Raw genomic sequence first — 18,334 nt, 5'->3', positions numbered from 1 at the left:
CAAAGCCCTTCCACATCTTTCTAAGCCCTTTCTGGGTCAAGGAGCATCTTTGGAAGAAAAGAGACCAGGATGTTCGGCCTGGAAGAAATGAACTTTCTTTTGCAGGACAGACCGTACCCATGTAGGATGAGAATATGTATGTGAGGCTATTAGGAGCGTGTGTCTGTGTCTTATGTGTGTACTTGTGTGTCTGTTGTTTGTGTGTCTGTGTGGATGCATGTGTACCTGTGTGTGTACATATGTATGTGAGTCTGCATATGAGTGCATGTGTGTGGTGTGCACTTGGGTGTCTGCTGTGTGTGCTTGTGTGGGTGCATGTGTGCCTGTATGTACATATATGAATCTGTGTATGAGTATATGTGTCTCTGTGTGTGGCATGCACTTGGTTGTGTGTTGATGTGTATGTCTGGATACGTGTGTACCTAGGTTGTACATGTGAGTGTGCCCATACTTATGTGAACAAGCTGTGGGGCAGGGACGGTGGCCCAGGGTTAAAGGGGCTGGTTCCGCCTGTGTCTGCAGCTTGCATGTACAGATGGGCCTTATGGTTGGGGTTCCACTGCCTGAGGTCAGGGGTTCCTGGAGTTCACCTAACAATCAATAAAACCTCCTTGAGCACAGCCTTGGGTGCCAGGGCTTTGCTGTGAAAGGTCAGAGCACCTTGGAAGGTGCCATGGGGAGGGGCTGGGTCCTGCCCTCACCTCTTGCTGCCCCGTCCCAGCCTGTCCCCGTTTCTCTCTCCCTTCTCCTTCCAGATGGGAAGAACCAGCTGCTCCTGGCCTTGCTGAAGTGCACAGGTGAGGGCATTAAAGGTGTGTGTGGGGCACATGCCCGGCCTCTTCCACCGCCCAAAGCTGACCATCCATGCCATCAGGGCCTGGACTCGGGGAGGCAATGCTTTGGCCTGGAGCCCCTCCAAGATCTACTTGAAACTTGCTTCTTCCTCGTGTGTCCAAGGGACAAGCCTCAGGGCACTGGAGCCAGGAGTCCTGTCCTGTGGTACTGCCCAGGCCTGGGTGGATGTTGACAGGGCCCTGGGATAGAGGACAATGTTAGGGGGGCCTGTGCCAGTAGAGCCTTCAGTCCCAGCCTGGGGGCTTCCACCCAGCAGAAAGAGGGGAAGAGGAAGCGGGAGGAGGTAGTGGAGAATCTTGGAGACCTTCTCTATCCCTCTCTTCTTTCCAGAAATTCTCAGCCAAGGGGGTGCTACTGTAGGATCTGGGTCAGATTTGGTCACTGAAAACTCACTGGCCAGAAGCCGGCCAGGGAAATAATTCTTTCCAGAAGATTGGGACGCTGAGAGAGCAATTGCTTGAAACTGGCCAGTTCCTCAAACCATGGCAAGGCCGAGGACAGGGGCAAGGGCAGAGCTGGGGGGAGGAAGAGAGCATAGTTCTCCAATGTAGAGAAAATGCTAAATTGCATTTCTGAACACGTGGAGCTTGGCAGAAGAGCTTGGCACCATTGGCATTCTACTGGCCAAGGCCAAGGAAGCCCGTAATGAGAGGAGAAATGGCTGAGGGTGAGGGTCTTGGGAAACCCTTAGGAAAATCACAAGGTGTTTCTTTGGTTGGTTGGTTTTCAAAGCAGGCAGATGAGTCACTGAGAGAACAGTTTTGGCCAATGGGCTTGCGTTTTGGAGAATTGATTTTTGTGGAATTGGCTTTTGGTGACTGGGATGTCCACCAAAAAGTAATTTCGGACCTATTGTTCGCCCTTTGCTGGGGGTTCCATGAGGGGTCCTGGACCCAGGGCTTTGGGGGGTGGGCCTCCTGGTGGCGCGGGAGCACCCCTCCAGTGAGGCCCCCTGCCCTCTGCCCCCAGACACAGAGCTGCAGCTGCGCAGAGACGCGATCTTCTGCCAGGCCCTGGTGGCCGCCGTGTGCACCTTCTCCGAGCAGCTGCTGGCGGCCCTGGGCTACCGCTACAACAACAATGGCGAGTACGAGGAGAGCAGCCGCGACGCCAGCCGCAAGTGGCTGGAGCAGGTGGCGGCCACGGGCGTCCTGCTGCACTGCCAGTCCCTGCTCTCGCCGGCCGCAGTGGTGAGTGGGGCGGCAGGGCGGCCCCGCTGGCCCACCTGCTGGTGCCCGCCCAGGCCGGGGCGAGGGAGCGCCTGCCCACTCACTCAGGCTCCCCCAGATCTCGTCACTCCCGCAGCAGCGATTTGTTGAGCACCTGTGTGCTGTTTTATGGGCACTGAAGGTGCAGCAGTGAACAAAACAGAGTCCCTGTGCCTAGGGATCTTCTCTCACAGTGGGAGGGCAGGGGGCACATACAGATAATAGAATCCATGCTACATATGAGCAGGTGTCAGCCCAGGGCGGTTTCACCACTAGGGGACACTTGGCAATGTCTGGAGACATTTTTGGTTGTGACAACTGAGGGCCTGAGGTGGGAGTGGTGTGGTGGAAGCCAGAGATGCTCCTGCACATCCAGCCAGGGCCCCGAGAGTCACCAGTGCCTCTGAGGTTGGCTCCTGGAGCCCCTGCCACTGGCTAGTGGGGAGGCCTAGCCTTGGAGCGTCCTCTGCCGGCTGCTGCTGCACAAGGTGCCTGCCTGGTGGGAGATTGGCTGTCACTTGATTCCCAGAATGCACAAGCTGGGGCCCAGGGAGGTAGCAAGGAACACTCAGCCCTCCCCTTCCTCTTCTCACATGGGGAAGCTGGGCCCAGTTCCTTCATTCTCCAAACACTATGATGTAGTAGGCCCTGCACTGGCCCTGGGGGCCTGAAGCTGACTTTCTAGTTGGGGGAAGCAGCTTGAGAAGAAGAAAGGACGGAGGAGGGAAGGGAGGTGGAGAGAAGGGAAGCTCTGCAGGAAGCTTTGCGGGTGCTGTTCCCTAGATTAGGTGGTTTCAGAGACAGGCTGTGTAAGGCGGTGATGCTTGAGCTGAGACCTCAGCCAGCCAGGCAGACAGTGTGAGGAGGATTGTGCGGGGCAGAGGGACCAGCATGTACCAAGGCCCCAAAGAGCGGCCAGTGTGGCCAGAGGGGAGCGGCAGGGGACTGGGCAGATGGGGGGACCTGATCTGTAGGGCCTAAGACTTTATTCTGGAAGCAGAGGAGCTGTTCAGAGGCTTTGAGCTGGGCGAGTGATATACTTTGGGTTAAGTTTTCAAAACAGGACATGTAGGATGTATTGTTTGTGAGCAGAGAGTGGCAAAAGGGAAACCTGGTGTCATCTTGGTGAGAGACGGTGGACCCTTGAACCCAGGTGGTGGCCGGGAAGCTGGAGGGAGGTGGGTGGGTCTGGAGGATGTTTTAGTGTTGACCCATCAGACTTGGTGATGGACCAGGCCCAGGGTGAGCAGGAGAGAAACTGAGAAGTCACAGGTTTGGATCTTGGATGACTGAGTGAATGCTGCTGCTATTTGCTGACATGGGACTGACTGGGGGAGGTTGAGGAAGGAATTGGGGATTTTTATGTGAGTGTGTTAGGTTTGAGAAGGTTAAGTTTAGAAGCCTGGTTGGTGGTCCAGGCAGGAGAGGCAGTGACTTTCCTAGGAGCACTCAGCGAATGAAGGCAGAGGTGGGTTCTGTGACCCTTGAAGGTGCAGGACAAGCCACAGAGCACACCATGATTTCACATCCACTCTGGAGAGTCCCGCTCAGGACCTGGCACCCAGGGGGCCCACAGTCTGGAGTGCCAACTAGAGTTGAATTCAGCATCTTGGTAGGAAACCCTGGGGCAGGACTGGCATCTGAGACTCCTCCGCACTGTCTTCTTCCTGCAGAAGGAGGAACGGACCATGCTGGAGGACATCTGGGTGACCCTGTCAGAGCTGGACAATGTCACCTTCTCCTTTAAGCAGCTGGATGAGAACTATGTGGCCAGTGAGTGATTTCTGCCACCCCTCCACTGTGAGAGTTGGGGTCCTGGGGTGGAAGGGACAGCTCTCTGGGGTCGCACCTGGGGTGGAAGGGACAGCTCTGGGGTCACGCCTGGGGTGGAAGGGACAGCTCTCTGGGGTCACAGTGTCCTTCCCCTGCCTCGGGGCCAGCTGCCCAAGGTGAGCTCAGTACTCAGTGCTGTCAAATCTCATGCCTCCAACATGAGTGTGAGAGCTGAACTTTGGGGCACACATGGACAAAGAGGGGTTTCTTTTTGTATGAACCCAGCTATCTCCAACAGCTCCTAGAATGACACTACTGCTCAATTCTGAATAAAATTCTTCCCTAGAGATGTGAAGATTTGTTAAGATTTTTAAAGGGCTTAACTAAGTATAGTAATTAAGTTCCATCCTCCCTTCCTCCCTTGCTCTTGTCCTCTCCTCTCCTTCCTCTGCCTTTTCTCCCCTTTCTCTTTCTTTCCTTTCTTTCTGTCTGTTAGTATTTTCCACTCATCCTTCCACGTGCCCACCCATTTATTTATCCATCCATCCATGCATCCATCCGTCCATCCATGCATCCATCCAACTGTCCATCCATCCACCCGTCCATCCGTCCATCCATGCATGCATGCATCAGTCCATCCACCCATGCATCCATCCAACCATCCATCCATCCATCCATCCGTCCATGCATCCATGCATCCATGCATCTATCCATCCATCCATGAATCCATCCATTCATGCATCCATCCATCCATGCATCCATCCATGAATCCATCCATCCATGCATCCATCCATCCATGCATCCATCCATGCATCCATCCATCCATGCGTTCATGCATCCATCCGTCCATCCACGCATCCATGCATCCATCCGTCCATCCGTGCATCCATGCATCCATCCATGCATCCATCCATTCCATCCATTCATCCCTCCATCCATCCATCCATGCATCTATCCATGCATCCATTCATCTATTGATCCATCCAAACATCCATCCATCCATCCAATCATCATCCATCCATGCATCCATCCATCCATGCATCTATTCATCCATCGATCCATCCAAACAAACATCTATCCATCCAACTAACTATCATCCATCCATCCATTTACATGTCCATAATTATGAGCACATCGTATGTGTCAGGCTGCATTTGGGACCATGTAACACGGTCGTCATTCTTGCCCTCCTGGAGCTCATCGTCTAGCCCAGTGCATGTCAGCCCTGCTTGCACTCTGGAATCATTGGCGGAGCTTTGCAACGATCCCGGTGCCCTGGGTGCTAGTGATTCTGATCGGTTTGTGGGGCAGGGCCTGGGTGCTGGATAGCCTGGATGTGCAGCCAGGGCTGGGAACTGCTGGACTTGCTTCTGAGAGCAGGGGTTCTCCGAGCATGGCCCCTGGACCAGCAGTACCTGGGGGCTTGATAGAAAGGCAGATTGTCTGCTGCAACCGGAACTATGGCCTCAGAAACTCTGGAGGGGGAGCCCAGAGGCCTGTATGCTGAAAGCCCTCCAGGGGCTTCTGAGGCGTGTGGGTTTAATCAGGAACCAGGCACTGGATTAGTGTTTCTCAATTTTTTCATTTCATTAAATTTCATTTAATTTCATAAAAAACCTTTTTAGTCAATTTTTCCTAGTTGCTGCACCCCCATGAAATTTTAATTATAATGGATATATCTTATGTCTGTTTATCTGTGCATCTGGTGCTCATTATACATTAAAAGAGGGAAGTGTTTTCACCTCCTTGGGGACAGTGTCTGTCCTGCTGAAAATGCATGGACTAGAGTCTAGAGGAAGGGCAGGTTCTCTTTGAGTAGCAATTGGAATTGATTGGCAGCCAGTCTCCAGGCTGAGATTGGCTCGGGCAGAGCTTTGATCGATGAGTGATGTCTGCCATGGGTGCAGAATGGGGTCTGGGTGCCATATTTTGCCCTCCCTGCCCTAAGCGCTTCCTTCTGGCTGTGAATCAGATGCATGCCCGTTTGAGGGCAGCTTTTCCCAGGCAGGGGCCCTGGGCTACCGTGTGAGGGTACAAGGAGCACTGGGGAAGCTGTGACCCCAAATGCTGTGGACCCCCTAGCTAGGCAGAGTCCACATCAGGTTCAAGAATTAAGCAGCGGAACTAGGAGCTGATGAAGCAGGCAAAAGGGAGGTGTCAGCTGCAGTTCTTTGGAGAGTGAGAGGGAAGGGCTGTTGGAGGCTGTCCCTAGAGGGCAGGAGGGCAGGGAGGTCTGAGGCTACTCCTGTAGAGTCGGGATTACAGGGAGGTCCCAGGGTGTCCCCCTGGACCTGAGGGCAGAGAGGTGCCAGCTGTTCTGGAGAGGTGTGCCAGGGCTTCCCCTGGCCTGGGCCTCGGTGGTGAGTCACCCTGCCCCGTGTCCTCCCGCAGACACCAATGTCTTCTACCACATTGAGGGCAGCCGGCAGGCGCTGAAGGTCATCTTCTACCTCGACAGCTACCACTTCTCCAAGCTGCCCTCCCGCCTGGAGGGTGGGGCCAGCCTGAGGCTGCACACGGCGCTATTCACGAAAGGTGAGCTTCAGGCCTGGGGCAGGGAGGACCACAGGGGCTGGGCCAAGGCCACTAAGCACACCAGCTCCCAACCGCCTGCCTACCCGCCACATCTTCCCTCCCAGCGCTGGAGAACGTGGAGGGGCTGCCTTCTCCAGGCAGCCAGGCCGCGGAGGATTTGCAGCAGGAGATCAACGCGCAGTCCCTGGAGAAAGTTCAGCAGTATTACCGCAAACTCAGGTACCTGCCTGGGGTCCCTGTTGGGAGCAAGAGTCAGGAAACCTCCACGTGGAGTGGGCATTAGCATGGAGGTGCCAGACGGACCCCTAGCATGGGCAGCGGGCCACACACCCTTTCTTGAGCGCCTACTGTGTGACAGGACTCTTGGCCTGCATGAGATTCTCATGGCAACAGGCTGTGGATCCCACTTCACAGAGGAGGCGAGGGAGGCCAAGAAAGCGTACACACTTGCCCAAGGCCACACAGCCAGGCAGTGGCGGAGCTTTGAACTGGGGTCTGTTTGGTTCCAAAGGGGGTCCTTCCTACTGAGAGGAGCCGGCTTCATTCTGCAGAGGGTGGGAGCTAGGACAGGGGACCTTGGGACTCTCGGGCCTGTGAGTAATGGGTGCAGCTTGCAGGGTCTTGGCTGCTTAGAAGAGAACCCCAAGGGAGAAGGGGTGAGAGCAGGGACCAGGTGGCACCAGGAGGAAGGAACTGGTTCTGGGAGGCAGCTTCTAAGTTCTGCAGCTCCCACTCCTGCCACCCTCCCCCATGGCCCTTCCTGTGTGTGTCACACCACCTCCCTCTGTGACAGAGGCAGGCCGAGAATTAAGAGCCCAGGGAGGCGAGTACGGGTCTGGGCTTCATCATTTGGAAGTGGGAAAATGAGGCTTCACTCGTTTGCTCAGAGAATGCATCCAGCCCAGTTACTGAAAACTGGCATCTGCTTGGATTGATCAGGGCTGTCACCAGTCTGTTCTGCGCCATCTGTGGAATATTCTGAGTCCTGCCTGTGTGGTGCTTTATTCATCACTTCATTCAGCCCATGTTGAGGCCTCCTGTGGGCCGGGCCCTGTTCTGGGTGCTTGTTTGGGAATCTGCAGTGAGCAAAACAAAGTCCTGTTCTTCCTGGAGCTCATACTCTAGAGCAAGGGCTATCGGAATCCGGCCCACCTCGCCTCCCTGTTTTGTAAATCAAGTTTTATTAGCACACAGCTGCATTCCCTCATTTTCGCATCTTCAGTGGCTGCTTTCGTGCTGCAATGGCAGAGTTGAGCGGCTGCGATCGAGACTCTCTTGTTCACAAAGCCTAAAATATTTACCGTTGGGCTCTTCACAGAAGAAGTTCGCTGACCCCTGGTCTGGAGGGGGAAACGAACGATAAACCAGTAAGCCCAGAGCCATGAGGCGCCAAGTGGTGAGAGATGCTCAGAAGAGAGAAAAAGCAGGACCAGGGCCTGAGGAGCAGAGGGCTGGGGGCTGCTGTGGACGGGCAGGCAGGGAGGGGTGGCATTGGAGGAGTGCCTGGGAGGCCCCTCTTTCCCCCCAGCTGTTGTGGGAACAGGTGCCTGTGGGTGAGCAAAGCCTACAGGTGCTCTCAGGGATCTCCTTCTGAGGGTCGGCAGAGGGCGGAGTCACAGTGGCTGCAGGAGTTGGGACCCGGTTAGGGGCAGGACGATGGTGGGTGTGGTGGCCCCCGCCTCATCCCTGTCTTTCTCTCACAGGGCATTTTACCTGGAGCGGTCTAATCTGCCCACGGATGCCAGCACCACGGCGGTAAAGATAGACCAGGTATGTCCACCTGCCCTCCTTCCGCTGCAGGGAGCTTGGGCAGGGTGGGGTGCTCAGGAGTCAGGACTCAGCCGACAGGCCCAGGCTTGTGCCCCAGCAGATTCTAGCCCAGAAGCCCTTGAGACCCTGCAGTCTCTCCTCCTCCAGGAAGTCTTCCGCGATAGCTTCCTCGTCATTCCCCGACTTCCTGGGATGATTTATTTTCGCTGGCACCCGCCCATCTGTACCACTCCAGTCTCCTTTATTAACCACAGCATTTCTCTGAGGCTGGAGCCTGGACCTCATGACAGGTGTAACCTGTATGGCATTCTTTTCGTTTTGTGTGTTTCAAATTTGCTGTCAACCTTTAGAAATCAAAAGATTTCCCATAAAACGGAGGCTTCCAGCTTTGCTGGAGGAATGGGAAGATCTGGCTGTTGGGGACCATGTTGCCGTATGTCCCTGTTGGCCCAAGCCCGGAGCAGCTCCCTCTGAGGGGCCTTGATAGTTCGGCTCTTTGGGCTCCTTGCCTCTGACCCTCAGCGTATGTCTTTTGGCCTCGTGGTTTTCTAGGTTCGGGCAGGCCTTGAATGTGCTGATGATTTTGGGGTGCTGCCTTGGGGCTGTGAGCTGGGGGCTCTGGGAGGAGGGTGGGCACAGCCATTTGGGACTTAACACTCTGGCTGGCGGAACGTCCCCACATGTCCCCACAGCACAGCTCATTAGTGAACCACCACTTGCACGTGGGGGTCAGGGAATGCTGGGGCAGAAGGGAAGGCTCCTCCTGGAGAGGGGCACTTGTGTTGGTCTTGACGGGCTGGGAGAGGACACTTTCTTCAGGTTTTGCTGGGGACACACCTGGGCAGCTGAAGAGAGTGAGTGGGAAGGCGAGGCCTGAAATAGATGGTGAGCGCGGACTGCCAGCTTGCAGCGCAGTGGGGAGCCACAGAGGGCTCTTGAGCAGAGGTTATAGAAGATCGAATTGCATTGTCATCCCCAGAGGGGGAGCTGGAAGGCAGCTGCAGGAACAGCTGGATTAGAAGGAGACGGTGGGGGAGGAGGGCCGGGTGGGGGCTGAGGGGCTATGGGGACCTCCTCCAACTCCCCGGGCCTGTGTGGTGCCCCCCACAGCTCATCCGCCCCATCAATGCCCTGGACGAGCTCTGCCGCCTCATGAAGTCCTTTGTCCACCCGAAGCCTGGTGCCGCTGGGAGCGTGGGCGCCGGCCTCATCCCCATCTCCTCGGAGCTCTGCTACCGCCTGGGGGCCTGCCAGATGGTCATGTGTGGCACGGGCATGCAGAGGTGAGCTGCTGCCCGCTGAGTCAGGGTGTGGGGAGGGGCTGGCCCAGCTTCTGGTCAGTTTGGGGGCCTGTGGCAAGGAGGCAGGAAGGCTGGGTTCCACTCCTGGTTCTGCCATTGCCTGTGGAGCCCCGACAAGGCCTTGGCTCTGTCTGCATCTCAGTTTGTCTGTCTGTGAAATGGGATGGCAGCAGCAGGTGGTCCTAGCAGGGCCGTGGAGCCACCTGCTGCTCTAACGCCGTGGTGAATGTGCATGACAGCTGTGCCCTGTGGTCCCGCTGGAAGCCTTGTTCAATATTAACAATAGCAATGGCCTGACTGGAGGCTCCCCTACCTCCTACCTCCATCCTTTGTCCCCACTGCTCATCCCAGGGAGGAAGAGGTCACCTTCTCCAGAGCCCTTCCTGACCTCCCGTTACAAACTGTGCCGCTCCCCACTCAGTGCCCTCCCAACCCTCTCTTCCTCTGCAGCCCGCACCCCCTGCAGACAGCACCCTTCATTGGTGTATTCTTTTCCTCCCTTGTTCCCTCAGGGCAGGGCCGGATCTGGGAGGGCAGGGGCCCCTTTTGTTCTCTGCTGTTCCCCAGGGCCTAGAGCAGTGCCTGGCCTGAGGCAGATGCTCAAGAAACATTTGCTGAATAACTGTTTCTTGGGGCCAGTGCTCCCTGCCTCCTAGGTCGTTGATGTTCCATGCAGATTAACTCCTTCCCATCTTTCTCTACCAGTGTGGTAGCAGGGCCTATTTTAGGGGATCTCACCTAGAAGCCGTTTTACCCCCGGGGAACATTTGGCAACCTCTGGACACAGTTTTGGTTGTCACAACTTGGAGGAGGGAGGAGCTCCTGGCCTCTAGTGGGTGAAGGTCAGGATGCTGCTCAGCTTCCTGTGGTTCCCAGGACAGCCCCTCCAGCTGGGCCAGGGTCCTCTGTGCACTGCCGTGCTCCCTATTTCATAGTTATCTTATAGGGAAACTGAAGTTAACTTATCTACCCAGGGTCATGGAGGAGTTACATGGAGGGATCGGATTGGAATCCCAGAGGTCTTGCTATAGAATCCACTTTCTAGAACTGTTGAGAAACCCAGAGAGGTGGGAATCAATGTGTCCATCTCGAACCCCACTGAGCTGGCAAGCCGTGAGGCTTCCAGGGAGTCCCCCATTCACTCAGCAGATATTTACAAAGTTCTCCTCTGAGCGAGGCACTGGGAGAGTCACAGGGAACTCAACAGGGCTTTTGTAGACGGGGAAGCACCAGAGCACCTGCGAGTGAGGGTGGCCGCTGCCTGGAGGAGGAGGAGCAAGCGGGGAGGGACAGCAGGAGGAGGTGCTGCTGTGATGGTCAGGACTGGGTCTGGGAGGCCTTGGAGGGACGGGAAGTTGCCCCAGCTCTCCCCCACTGTCCTCTGACTCCCGCTGTCCTCCCCCCACCACTGTCCCCCCCTCCCCTGCTGTCCTCCTTCCCCCACTGCAGGAGCACCCTGAGCGTGTCCCTGGAGCAGGCGGCCATCTTGGCACGGAGCCATGGGCTGCTGCCCAAGTGCATCATGCAGGCCACGGACATCATGCGGAAGCAGGTGAGACCACTTGGCCACAGGGTCCCCCAGCACCCTGGACTGAGGGCGTGGCATGCTTGCAGCCAGGGTGGGATGACGGGCTATCTTGGGACTGTAGCCACCAGCCCCAGACCTGAGCCTTCTCTGAATCTGGAGGGGAGCAAGGATTTTAGCTTCTGGGTCCGTGGGCTTCTGGGCCCCAGCCCCACCCCGCAGTGTGCTTCCTCACGTGCCCTGAACCTGCAGAGGCCCCGGCCTGATGGTTCCTTCTTCCAGGGCCCGAGGGTGGAGATCCTGGCCAAAAACCTGCGAGTCAAGGACCAGATGCCCCAGGGTGCTCCGCGGTGAGTGGCTGCCTCGTCTGCCCCTTCATGTCCCCTCCCAGCTGGCCAGGACCCGGACCTGGGTTTGGCATCATGTTCCTGGCCCAACCCCTAATGCTCAGATGGGGCTTCCCCTCTCATTTATGGGGAACCTCTTTGAGGAGCAATAGACACAACTTCGTCACCTCCTGAAGGAGCTCCTGCTTCCACCGGGAAGATGAGCAAGGCCCCCAGGTGTGCCATGGGCGGTGGCTCTGTGCCATCCTCCCACCTCACTGCCACTGTGCCCTCAGCCCCATGCCCCGTCAGCCCTGAGCCCCGCCCCATGCCCTCTACCCTGTGTCCTATGCCCTGTGCCCCCCACCCTGTGCCCCCTCCCCTGAGTCCCTGACCCCTGAGCAGCTTGCTTTAACCTGGGGCAGAATTAAGAATGCTGTGATTTTAGCTGATCCAACCTAAGCTAACCTTTTAGTCATTTACAGAAATGCGAACTGAACAGCAGCCTGGGCCCGGGCCTGCGGTGCCTGATTTGCAGGGATGCTCTCTGTTCCTGCCGTCTTTGGCACTGGGGGTGCTGTTTCCTCCTGTCCTCCCATCCTGCTCTCTCCATGTGATTTTCAGGCTTCCTCTGGGTGCCACGTGCAGGCCCTTTAGGATCATGAAGTCGTTTCCGTCTGATCCTCTCTCTGTCTCCACAGCCCTAGTTTGCTGTCGTCATCTGCCCACAGTTTTAAATAACTCTTGTTTTGAAATAATGTGACTCCCAAGAAGTTGTAAAAATAGTCCACAGTTCCGTGGACCCTTCAGGCAGCTTTCCCCAGCAGCAAAGTCTTACGTAACTACAGAGTGCCGGCAACACCTGCTGCTGTGGCGCTGGGGGCTCCACACACACCTTGTTTATGTCTCACGAGTGGCACGTGATCCCTTTCAATACCTTCACGGCCTTTGCTCTGTGCCAGGCACTGTCCAATCGCTTCCCCTCTGTAGACTCATTAATCCAAACAGCCGCCCTGTGAGCCAAGTCCGGCTGTCATCCCCACTTGGCAAGTGGGGATGCTGAGGCACAGAGAGGTTAAGTATCTTGTCCAACGTCACACAGCTAGTAAATGGCAAAGCTGGGATTCTGAACCCAGGCAGTCCGGGCCTGGAGCCCGAACTCTGACCACATCAGACCACATGAGACCACATGTGCAGCATTGCGGTCTGCTTGCCTGGACACCACGCAGCCTCCTGTCTGGTCCCCCGGCTCCAGAAGCATCTCTGCATACAGAGGTTCCCAGGATAGATGAAGTGAAACAGCGTAAGGGGTAGAGTGCTGTGGCCAGCTGGCCCCCAGTAGTATGGAATGTGCGCCCCACCCCCACGTAGCTGAACGCACAGGTGCACATGTAGACACGTCTTCATTTGTAAATGCCAGTCTCTGAGTGGGCAGAGACTGCCTGTGGGGAGGGACCTGGCAGCCGGCAGAAGGCGTGGGCGATATAGATATTTTCCTCTGCATCTTTCATACACCTGTGAGTTTGTGTTTCTGGGCATGAATTACACATCCAAGTAAAAATGGAAATAATACAAATAGGTCCTGGCCCGCCCTGGCCTCTCCTCATTCTCTTTGCCTCCATCCCCAGCCTCTACCGCCTCTGCCAGCCGCCGGTGGACGGGGACCTCTGAACGCCCAAATGCCCCACGCTGGGCCGCGGCCTCTGGAGCTGGGACTTGGGAGGACACAGTAGGGCAGCGCCGGCCTTCTCCAGAGATGGCCCAAGGCTTCCGTGGCTGCCCGTTCCGGGACCTGCCCAGCGTCCTCCACCGGCTCCTTCCAGGACAAGCCTGGCCACCCTCTCTGTGACGACGAGCTGGCTGATTGGCCCTGGGCCGGCCCATTCTCCACACGCCTGCCGGAAGTTGGAGGGGTGCTGGAGACCCATGGAGCTGATGGGAGCAGCTGGTGCCTGGGCTTCTGCTCCTGTGTCCCCAGAACCCAAGGGAACGTCATGGAGGCCACATGGGCCCCCCGGCTCCCTCGGGATGGTTCCGCCTGCACTTTTGCAACCCCGGTTTCCTTCACAGTCCACATTCCAGGTGACCACACGTGTCTCCTCCTCCTCATCTTAGCTTCCAGGTGCACCCTAACCCTGTACTAACCTGCTTGGTGGACTCGGAAAAGACTTGGCTCTGTCGGGAAAGGAGAGACGGGGCCTCCATCACGCCTGTTACCAGAGGATCCCCGAGAACCACACCAGCTCTGGACATCACCGCCCCTGGAACTGGGGCCACCAGCCCTGGGCACCAGATTTGCTCTGACTTTATTTATATGGTGTGAAATCTCTGGTTTATTTTGGGATTTTTTTGTTGTTGGTGTTGTCAAGATTTGTTTTTTCTAAAGCTGTGTGATTATATATTTGACATTTTAAATTTCAAAGAAAAGTATATTGTCTTAACAGGGGACCAAGAGAAGGTAGTATTGATAACTGTTCCCACCTCTACTAAAAAAAGAGCAAAAAAGAAAAACTAAATTATTGAAAAATTTAAAAACGTCAGTGTTTCCTGTTTGTTAATATTAGGGTTGTAAGGTGTTGTTTTTAGGTATGGACTGTGATTCCTTCCCCTACCCTCCATTCTCCAGCGGTTTCCCGGTGTTAGAACTCGCTCTCTTTGAGTGACTGGCTACAAGGGCCTGAGAGGTGGCCAGCCAGGGCTGGAGCTGGAGGGGACTGAGCCCCACCTGAGGTGCCATGTCATACAGGTAGAGGGCCGCTGGGAAACACCGGGCAGTGGCTTCTGTGATTTATTTTCTTGATGTTAACTTCTCAGAGCAGGGTGATTGGGACATCACCAGCCAGAGCGCAAGAAGCCACCCTGCCCACTGGGGAGGAGGGACCCACATGGGGCCCCCTTGGCAGTTTGTTCCCCCAGCTTCCATATGCCTTCAGGGAAAGGTCACAGCTGGGGAGGAAGGGAGGGGACACCTGTCACCCCTGGCAGGTGGCGAGATTAGATGGGGGCTCCCTGCTGCCCTCAGGCCGGGGAGCCTGAAGCCCTCAGCATCGGCATCTGAGCCTCCTGCCCTCCAGGGCACGCTTCCCCCTCTTGCTGCAGCATACAGGACGGCAGGCAGTGACCTTGTCACTGTACTTGCATCAGAGACAAAGGAGGACCAGCTTTGGCCCCGCTGCGGGAAACGGGGGAGGGCCCAGGGCCAGCGCATTGTGCACTGGTTTACTTTAAAATGTACAGATTCTTCTTGTTAAATTCATGATAGATTTTTTATTATTATTAAAAGTCAGTTTATAATACAAAGAACGAGGCTGTGATCTGCTTCATCTGTGGTGGGTGGCATGGTGCGGGTGCGTCCAGGGTCAATGGGGGATGAGCTCGTGCTTTGAAAGCCTCACGGAGCACAGTGCTGATCTCTGTCTCAGGGACCTTGAACCAGCGACCCTGAAGTCAGTGATGTTTTCACTCTGTGCCTCAGTTTCCTCCTTGATAATGGGGCGACACAGCTTCTCTTGTGGGGTGATTGCTGAGGACTACCCGAGGTTGCACAGATTGCCTGCGACCCAGGTATACAGGAAAATAACAGGCCTTATCTGATATTTCAGCTTTTTTTCTCCCCCTGGATTCTGAGCTCTCATTTCATCGTGAAGGTAGGAAAAACTATTTTCCCAGGAATTCCGCACCCCTCCTGGTTGGCTTACGCTGAGGGGACAGCGTGGGTCCAAGGGGTGCCATAGAATCCTTCTCGCTCCAACCTGCAAGGCCCGTTGGATTCAAACAGGAGTGGAATTGAAAATCCCATCATGGTTATGCCAGGCCGCCAGTCAGCCAGAACTTAACGCTGGCCACGAACAGGCCGAGTGAACAGACGCGAAATGCACCAATGAGAACAGAGAGTCTGCGTGCACACCTGGGCCTGGTGGTTGCATCCCAGGCTGTCGGCAGGTTCTCCACCTGCCTGGGCCCAGGTGATCTTCATGAAGCTGCCTGGGTTTGTTTGCCCAGCCAGAGAAACCTCATTCCCTGGCCTGCAGACCTGTTCTGCTGTGCCTGCCCTGTGCCCACCTCCCTTCTTCTTCCCCTCCTTATCGCCCCTTTTTTTTTTTTTTTTTGAGACAGGGTCTTGCTCTGTCACCTAGGCTAGAGTGCAGTGGCGCAATCATGACTCACTTCAGCTTCGATCTCCAGGGCTCCACTGATCCCCCACCTCAGCATCCCAGGTAGATGGGACTACAGACACATGCCACCAAGCCTGGCTAATTTTTTAAATTTTTTATAGAGACCAGGTTTCAGTATGCTGCCTACCAAGTAGCTGGGACTACAGGCACACGCCACCATGCCTGGCTAATTTTTAACATTTGTTACAGAGACCAGGTTTCAGTATGTCGCCTACGCCTCTTCTTTATTCCATCTTTCCCCGATTTCCAACACGTTGGAAAATGCTGAAATCGGCAGTTTCCTTTGGGTCATGGCCACCCTTGGGACTCCCCTGAACCATGGTGCTGCACCCAGCCCTGCCATTTCACACTCGAGCTCCTTCTCTTTCAGTCTCTTTTCCTTCCAAACTAACCTGTCCCAGATTCCATTCTCTGAAGGCCCAGATTGGATCCCTCCCAGAGAGAGATCCTCGCATCTCTGTTACAGGCTTCGAAGGACTCAGTACTAACAGGCAAGAGCAAAACTCCTGGTGGGGTTTCAGGCAGTCATGGATTGATGATTTAGAATTATCTGAGGCCAGTGTTTGGATCCAGGGAAAATCACTCCGAGGGAAGACCTGTTACCTCAATCTATATTTGAGGTCAACAGGGAGGATTTGATGTCTTTCTTCAGGCTGACACGTTTCTAGGAAGCATCAATTGCAGCCTCTCCTCCACCCTGAGGGCCAGCGGAGGGAACATACATTCTCCTGGCAGCCGTAGGCAGAGGCAGCTTGGGTTTCCAGCCGGCTCTCTGTGGCCTTCAAGTTGCATACTTCACAGGCTCAGAGCTGCGCCTACAGAGTTGGGAGGGAGAGCCGGGACCAGCTCCCTCTCTGGGATGTGTTTGTCCAAGTACAAAACTTAGCATGAAGGGCTTCTCAGAGCAAGGGGACATTTCTGCAGGAGACAAGAGGTTTCAAACTGATGGTTCCGGGCTGAAACTTGGAACCAGATGTGGATTTTTGTTTTTCCTTCCTTCCTGATAAGGTGTTTTTAAAAATAGTTTTGAATTATATTTATGAACCAGCAAATTTCATCTCCGAATTCTGATTTTTAGTTTGTTTCAAAAATCAGAAGCTCTGAGCTGGGGTGGTGGCGTGTACCCCGTGCTCCCAGCTACTTGGAGGCAGAGGTGGGAGGATCGCTTGAGACCAGGATTTCAAACTGTCCTGCTCTGATCACACCTGTGAATAGCCACTGCACTCTGGCCTGGGCAATGTAGTGTGGTCCTGCCTCTGAAAAAAAAAAAAAAAGGTTAAAGAGGCCGGGCACGGTGGTGCACGCCTGTAATCCCAGCACTTTGGGAGGCCGAGGTGGGTGGATCACGAGGTCAGGAGATGGAGACCATCCTGGTGAACACAGTGAAACCCCGTCTCTACTAAAAACACAAATTAACCGGGCATGGTGGCGGGCGCCTGTAGTCCCAGCAGCTCCGGAAGCTGAGGCAGGAGAATGGCGTGAACCTGGGAGGTGGAGCTTGCAGTGAGCCGTGATCGCGCCACTGCATTCCAGCCTGGGGGACACAGCGAGACTCCGTCCCAAAAAAAAAACAAAAAAAGATTAAAGAAAAAACCAGAAACTCTAGTCACTCTGGTCCACATTCCCACCTGGCTACATGTCAGCTGGAGCTGGGCTGTCTTCTTGAGGACGGTACCAGCTCTCCAGTTCCCTGGAGCCCATGTGGCCCCGAGCACTCATTTATCCGGCCTGCTCACTCCGACCTGACCTTCAGATCCTCAGCTCTGGAGTTGCCATGGCGATGTCAACTAGGGGAGGACCTGGTGACCTGGAGTCACTGTGCCGAAAAACGGAGAGTGAAGGGGCAGGCGGAGCCATGCACTGGAGTCTCTCGGAGGCTCTCCTTCCCCACTCCTCCAGGATGAGGGCAGGGCCCAGGTGCCTGAATTCCTCTGAGCCTCAGTTTCTTCATCTGTCAAATGGTGCTGACCCAGAGATGGCCCCTTGGTGTGGATTGCATCAGAGGCCACCCAAGAAGTGGAAGGTACGATGGGGTGTGTTGGCCGCTTTATGATTTTATCTAAATGTAACTGTTGATGTATTTCTTGTCCTCCTTCCCCACCAGTAAGAGCAGGAACCACACCCCTCCCATCCTCTAGCCCAGGGCCAGGCAGTGGTGAATCACGGCTAAATATTAATAGAAGAAAGCAGGGTCAGCACAGTGATCACAGCGGGTGGGTGCAAGCCGCACCCCTGTGTGTCCCAGCGGGCCCCTCTAACCTCTGTGTCTGCCACCTGGGTTCATTCATGGGGAGCTGGACTAGGACCTTTGAAGTCAGACACCCTTGCCTGCTCCTGAATCTGTCAACACCTGATACTTGCTGAGTGGCCATATCTGAGATTGTCTCTGCCTTTCTGGGAGCCTCAGCTTCCTTCTTTGAGAAATGAAGAGTTTACGCCCACCTGGCTGCCTTGCCGGGGTACCAGGAGTCTCCTCCAGGGCCCCAAAGTGTAACTTCCCGGGATAAGTGTAGTGCCCTGTCTGTCCAGCAGGTGGTGCTGGGGACCGCGCGGTGCCCAGAGGCTGCGTTTCCCGGGGCTCCAGCCCTCGGACCGAAGGCTGCCTCCCGAGGGACAGAGCCAGCCTGGAGGCGGGGCCTGGAACCTGGACAATGGGCACTGGCCCTATCCCTCTCCTGGACTGGACTGGGCTTGCCACGAATATTTTCTCTTTTTTTCTCTCTCTCTTTTTACAAACTTTTCTTTATTTCTCTCTCTCTTACTTTCATCCCCCTCATTTTCTTTCTCTCTCAGTTTTTTTCTCTTAGTATTTGTCTTTGTCCCATAACGTGTCTGTGAGCGTGACTCGATTTTTCAATTCTTTCCT

General features: G+C 55.3%; 1 protein-coding gene across 5 annotated transcripts in view; it reads left to right on the top strand.

Annotated features, from left to right (window-relative positions):
- PREX1 (phosphatidylinositol-3,4,5-trisphosphate dependent Rac exchange factor 1) overlaps positions 1-14,596 on the top strand; it is a 203,428-nt gene extending 188,832 nt beyond the window's left edge. For 2 of the 5 annotated variants that reach the window (XM_031656828.1, XM_031656830.1), the window contains 10 exons: positions 756-797; positions 1,825-2,045; positions 3,737-3,836; positions 6,228-6,371; positions 6,476-6,590; positions 8,075-8,141; positions 9,252-9,424; positions 10,892-10,994; positions 11,250-11,317; positions 12,922-14,596. In XM_031656828.1, coding sequence (XP_031512688.1) covers positions 756-797; positions 1,825-2,045; positions 3,737-3,836; positions 6,228-6,371; positions 6,476-6,590; positions 8,075-8,141; positions 9,252-9,424; positions 10,892-10,994; positions 11,250-11,317; positions 12,922-12,964 — 1,076 coding nt within the window. In that variant the 3' untranslated portion in view covers positions 12,965-14,596. Of the gene's footprint in view, positions 1-755; positions 798-1,824; positions 2,046-3,736; positions 3,837-4,134; positions 4,193-6,227; positions 6,372-6,475; positions 6,591-8,074; positions 8,142-9,251; positions 9,425-10,891; positions 10,995-11,249; positions 11,318-12,921 lie in introns of those variants that run through there. The other 3 variants (XM_031656831.1, XM_031656829.1, XM_031656832.1) reach the window with 3 other exon arrangements.
- The last annotated feature ends 3,738 nt before the right edge of the window (positions 14,597-18,334 follow it).

This window comes from Papio anubis, chromosome 16 (genome assembly GCF_008728515.1).
Source record: "Papio anubis isolate 15944 chromosome 16, Panubis1.0, whole genome shotgun sequence".
NCBI lineage: Eukaryota > Metazoa > Chordata > Mammalia > Primates > Cercopithecidae > Papio > Papio anubis.
This window is presented reverse-complemented; position numbering and strand designations above follow the sequence as displayed.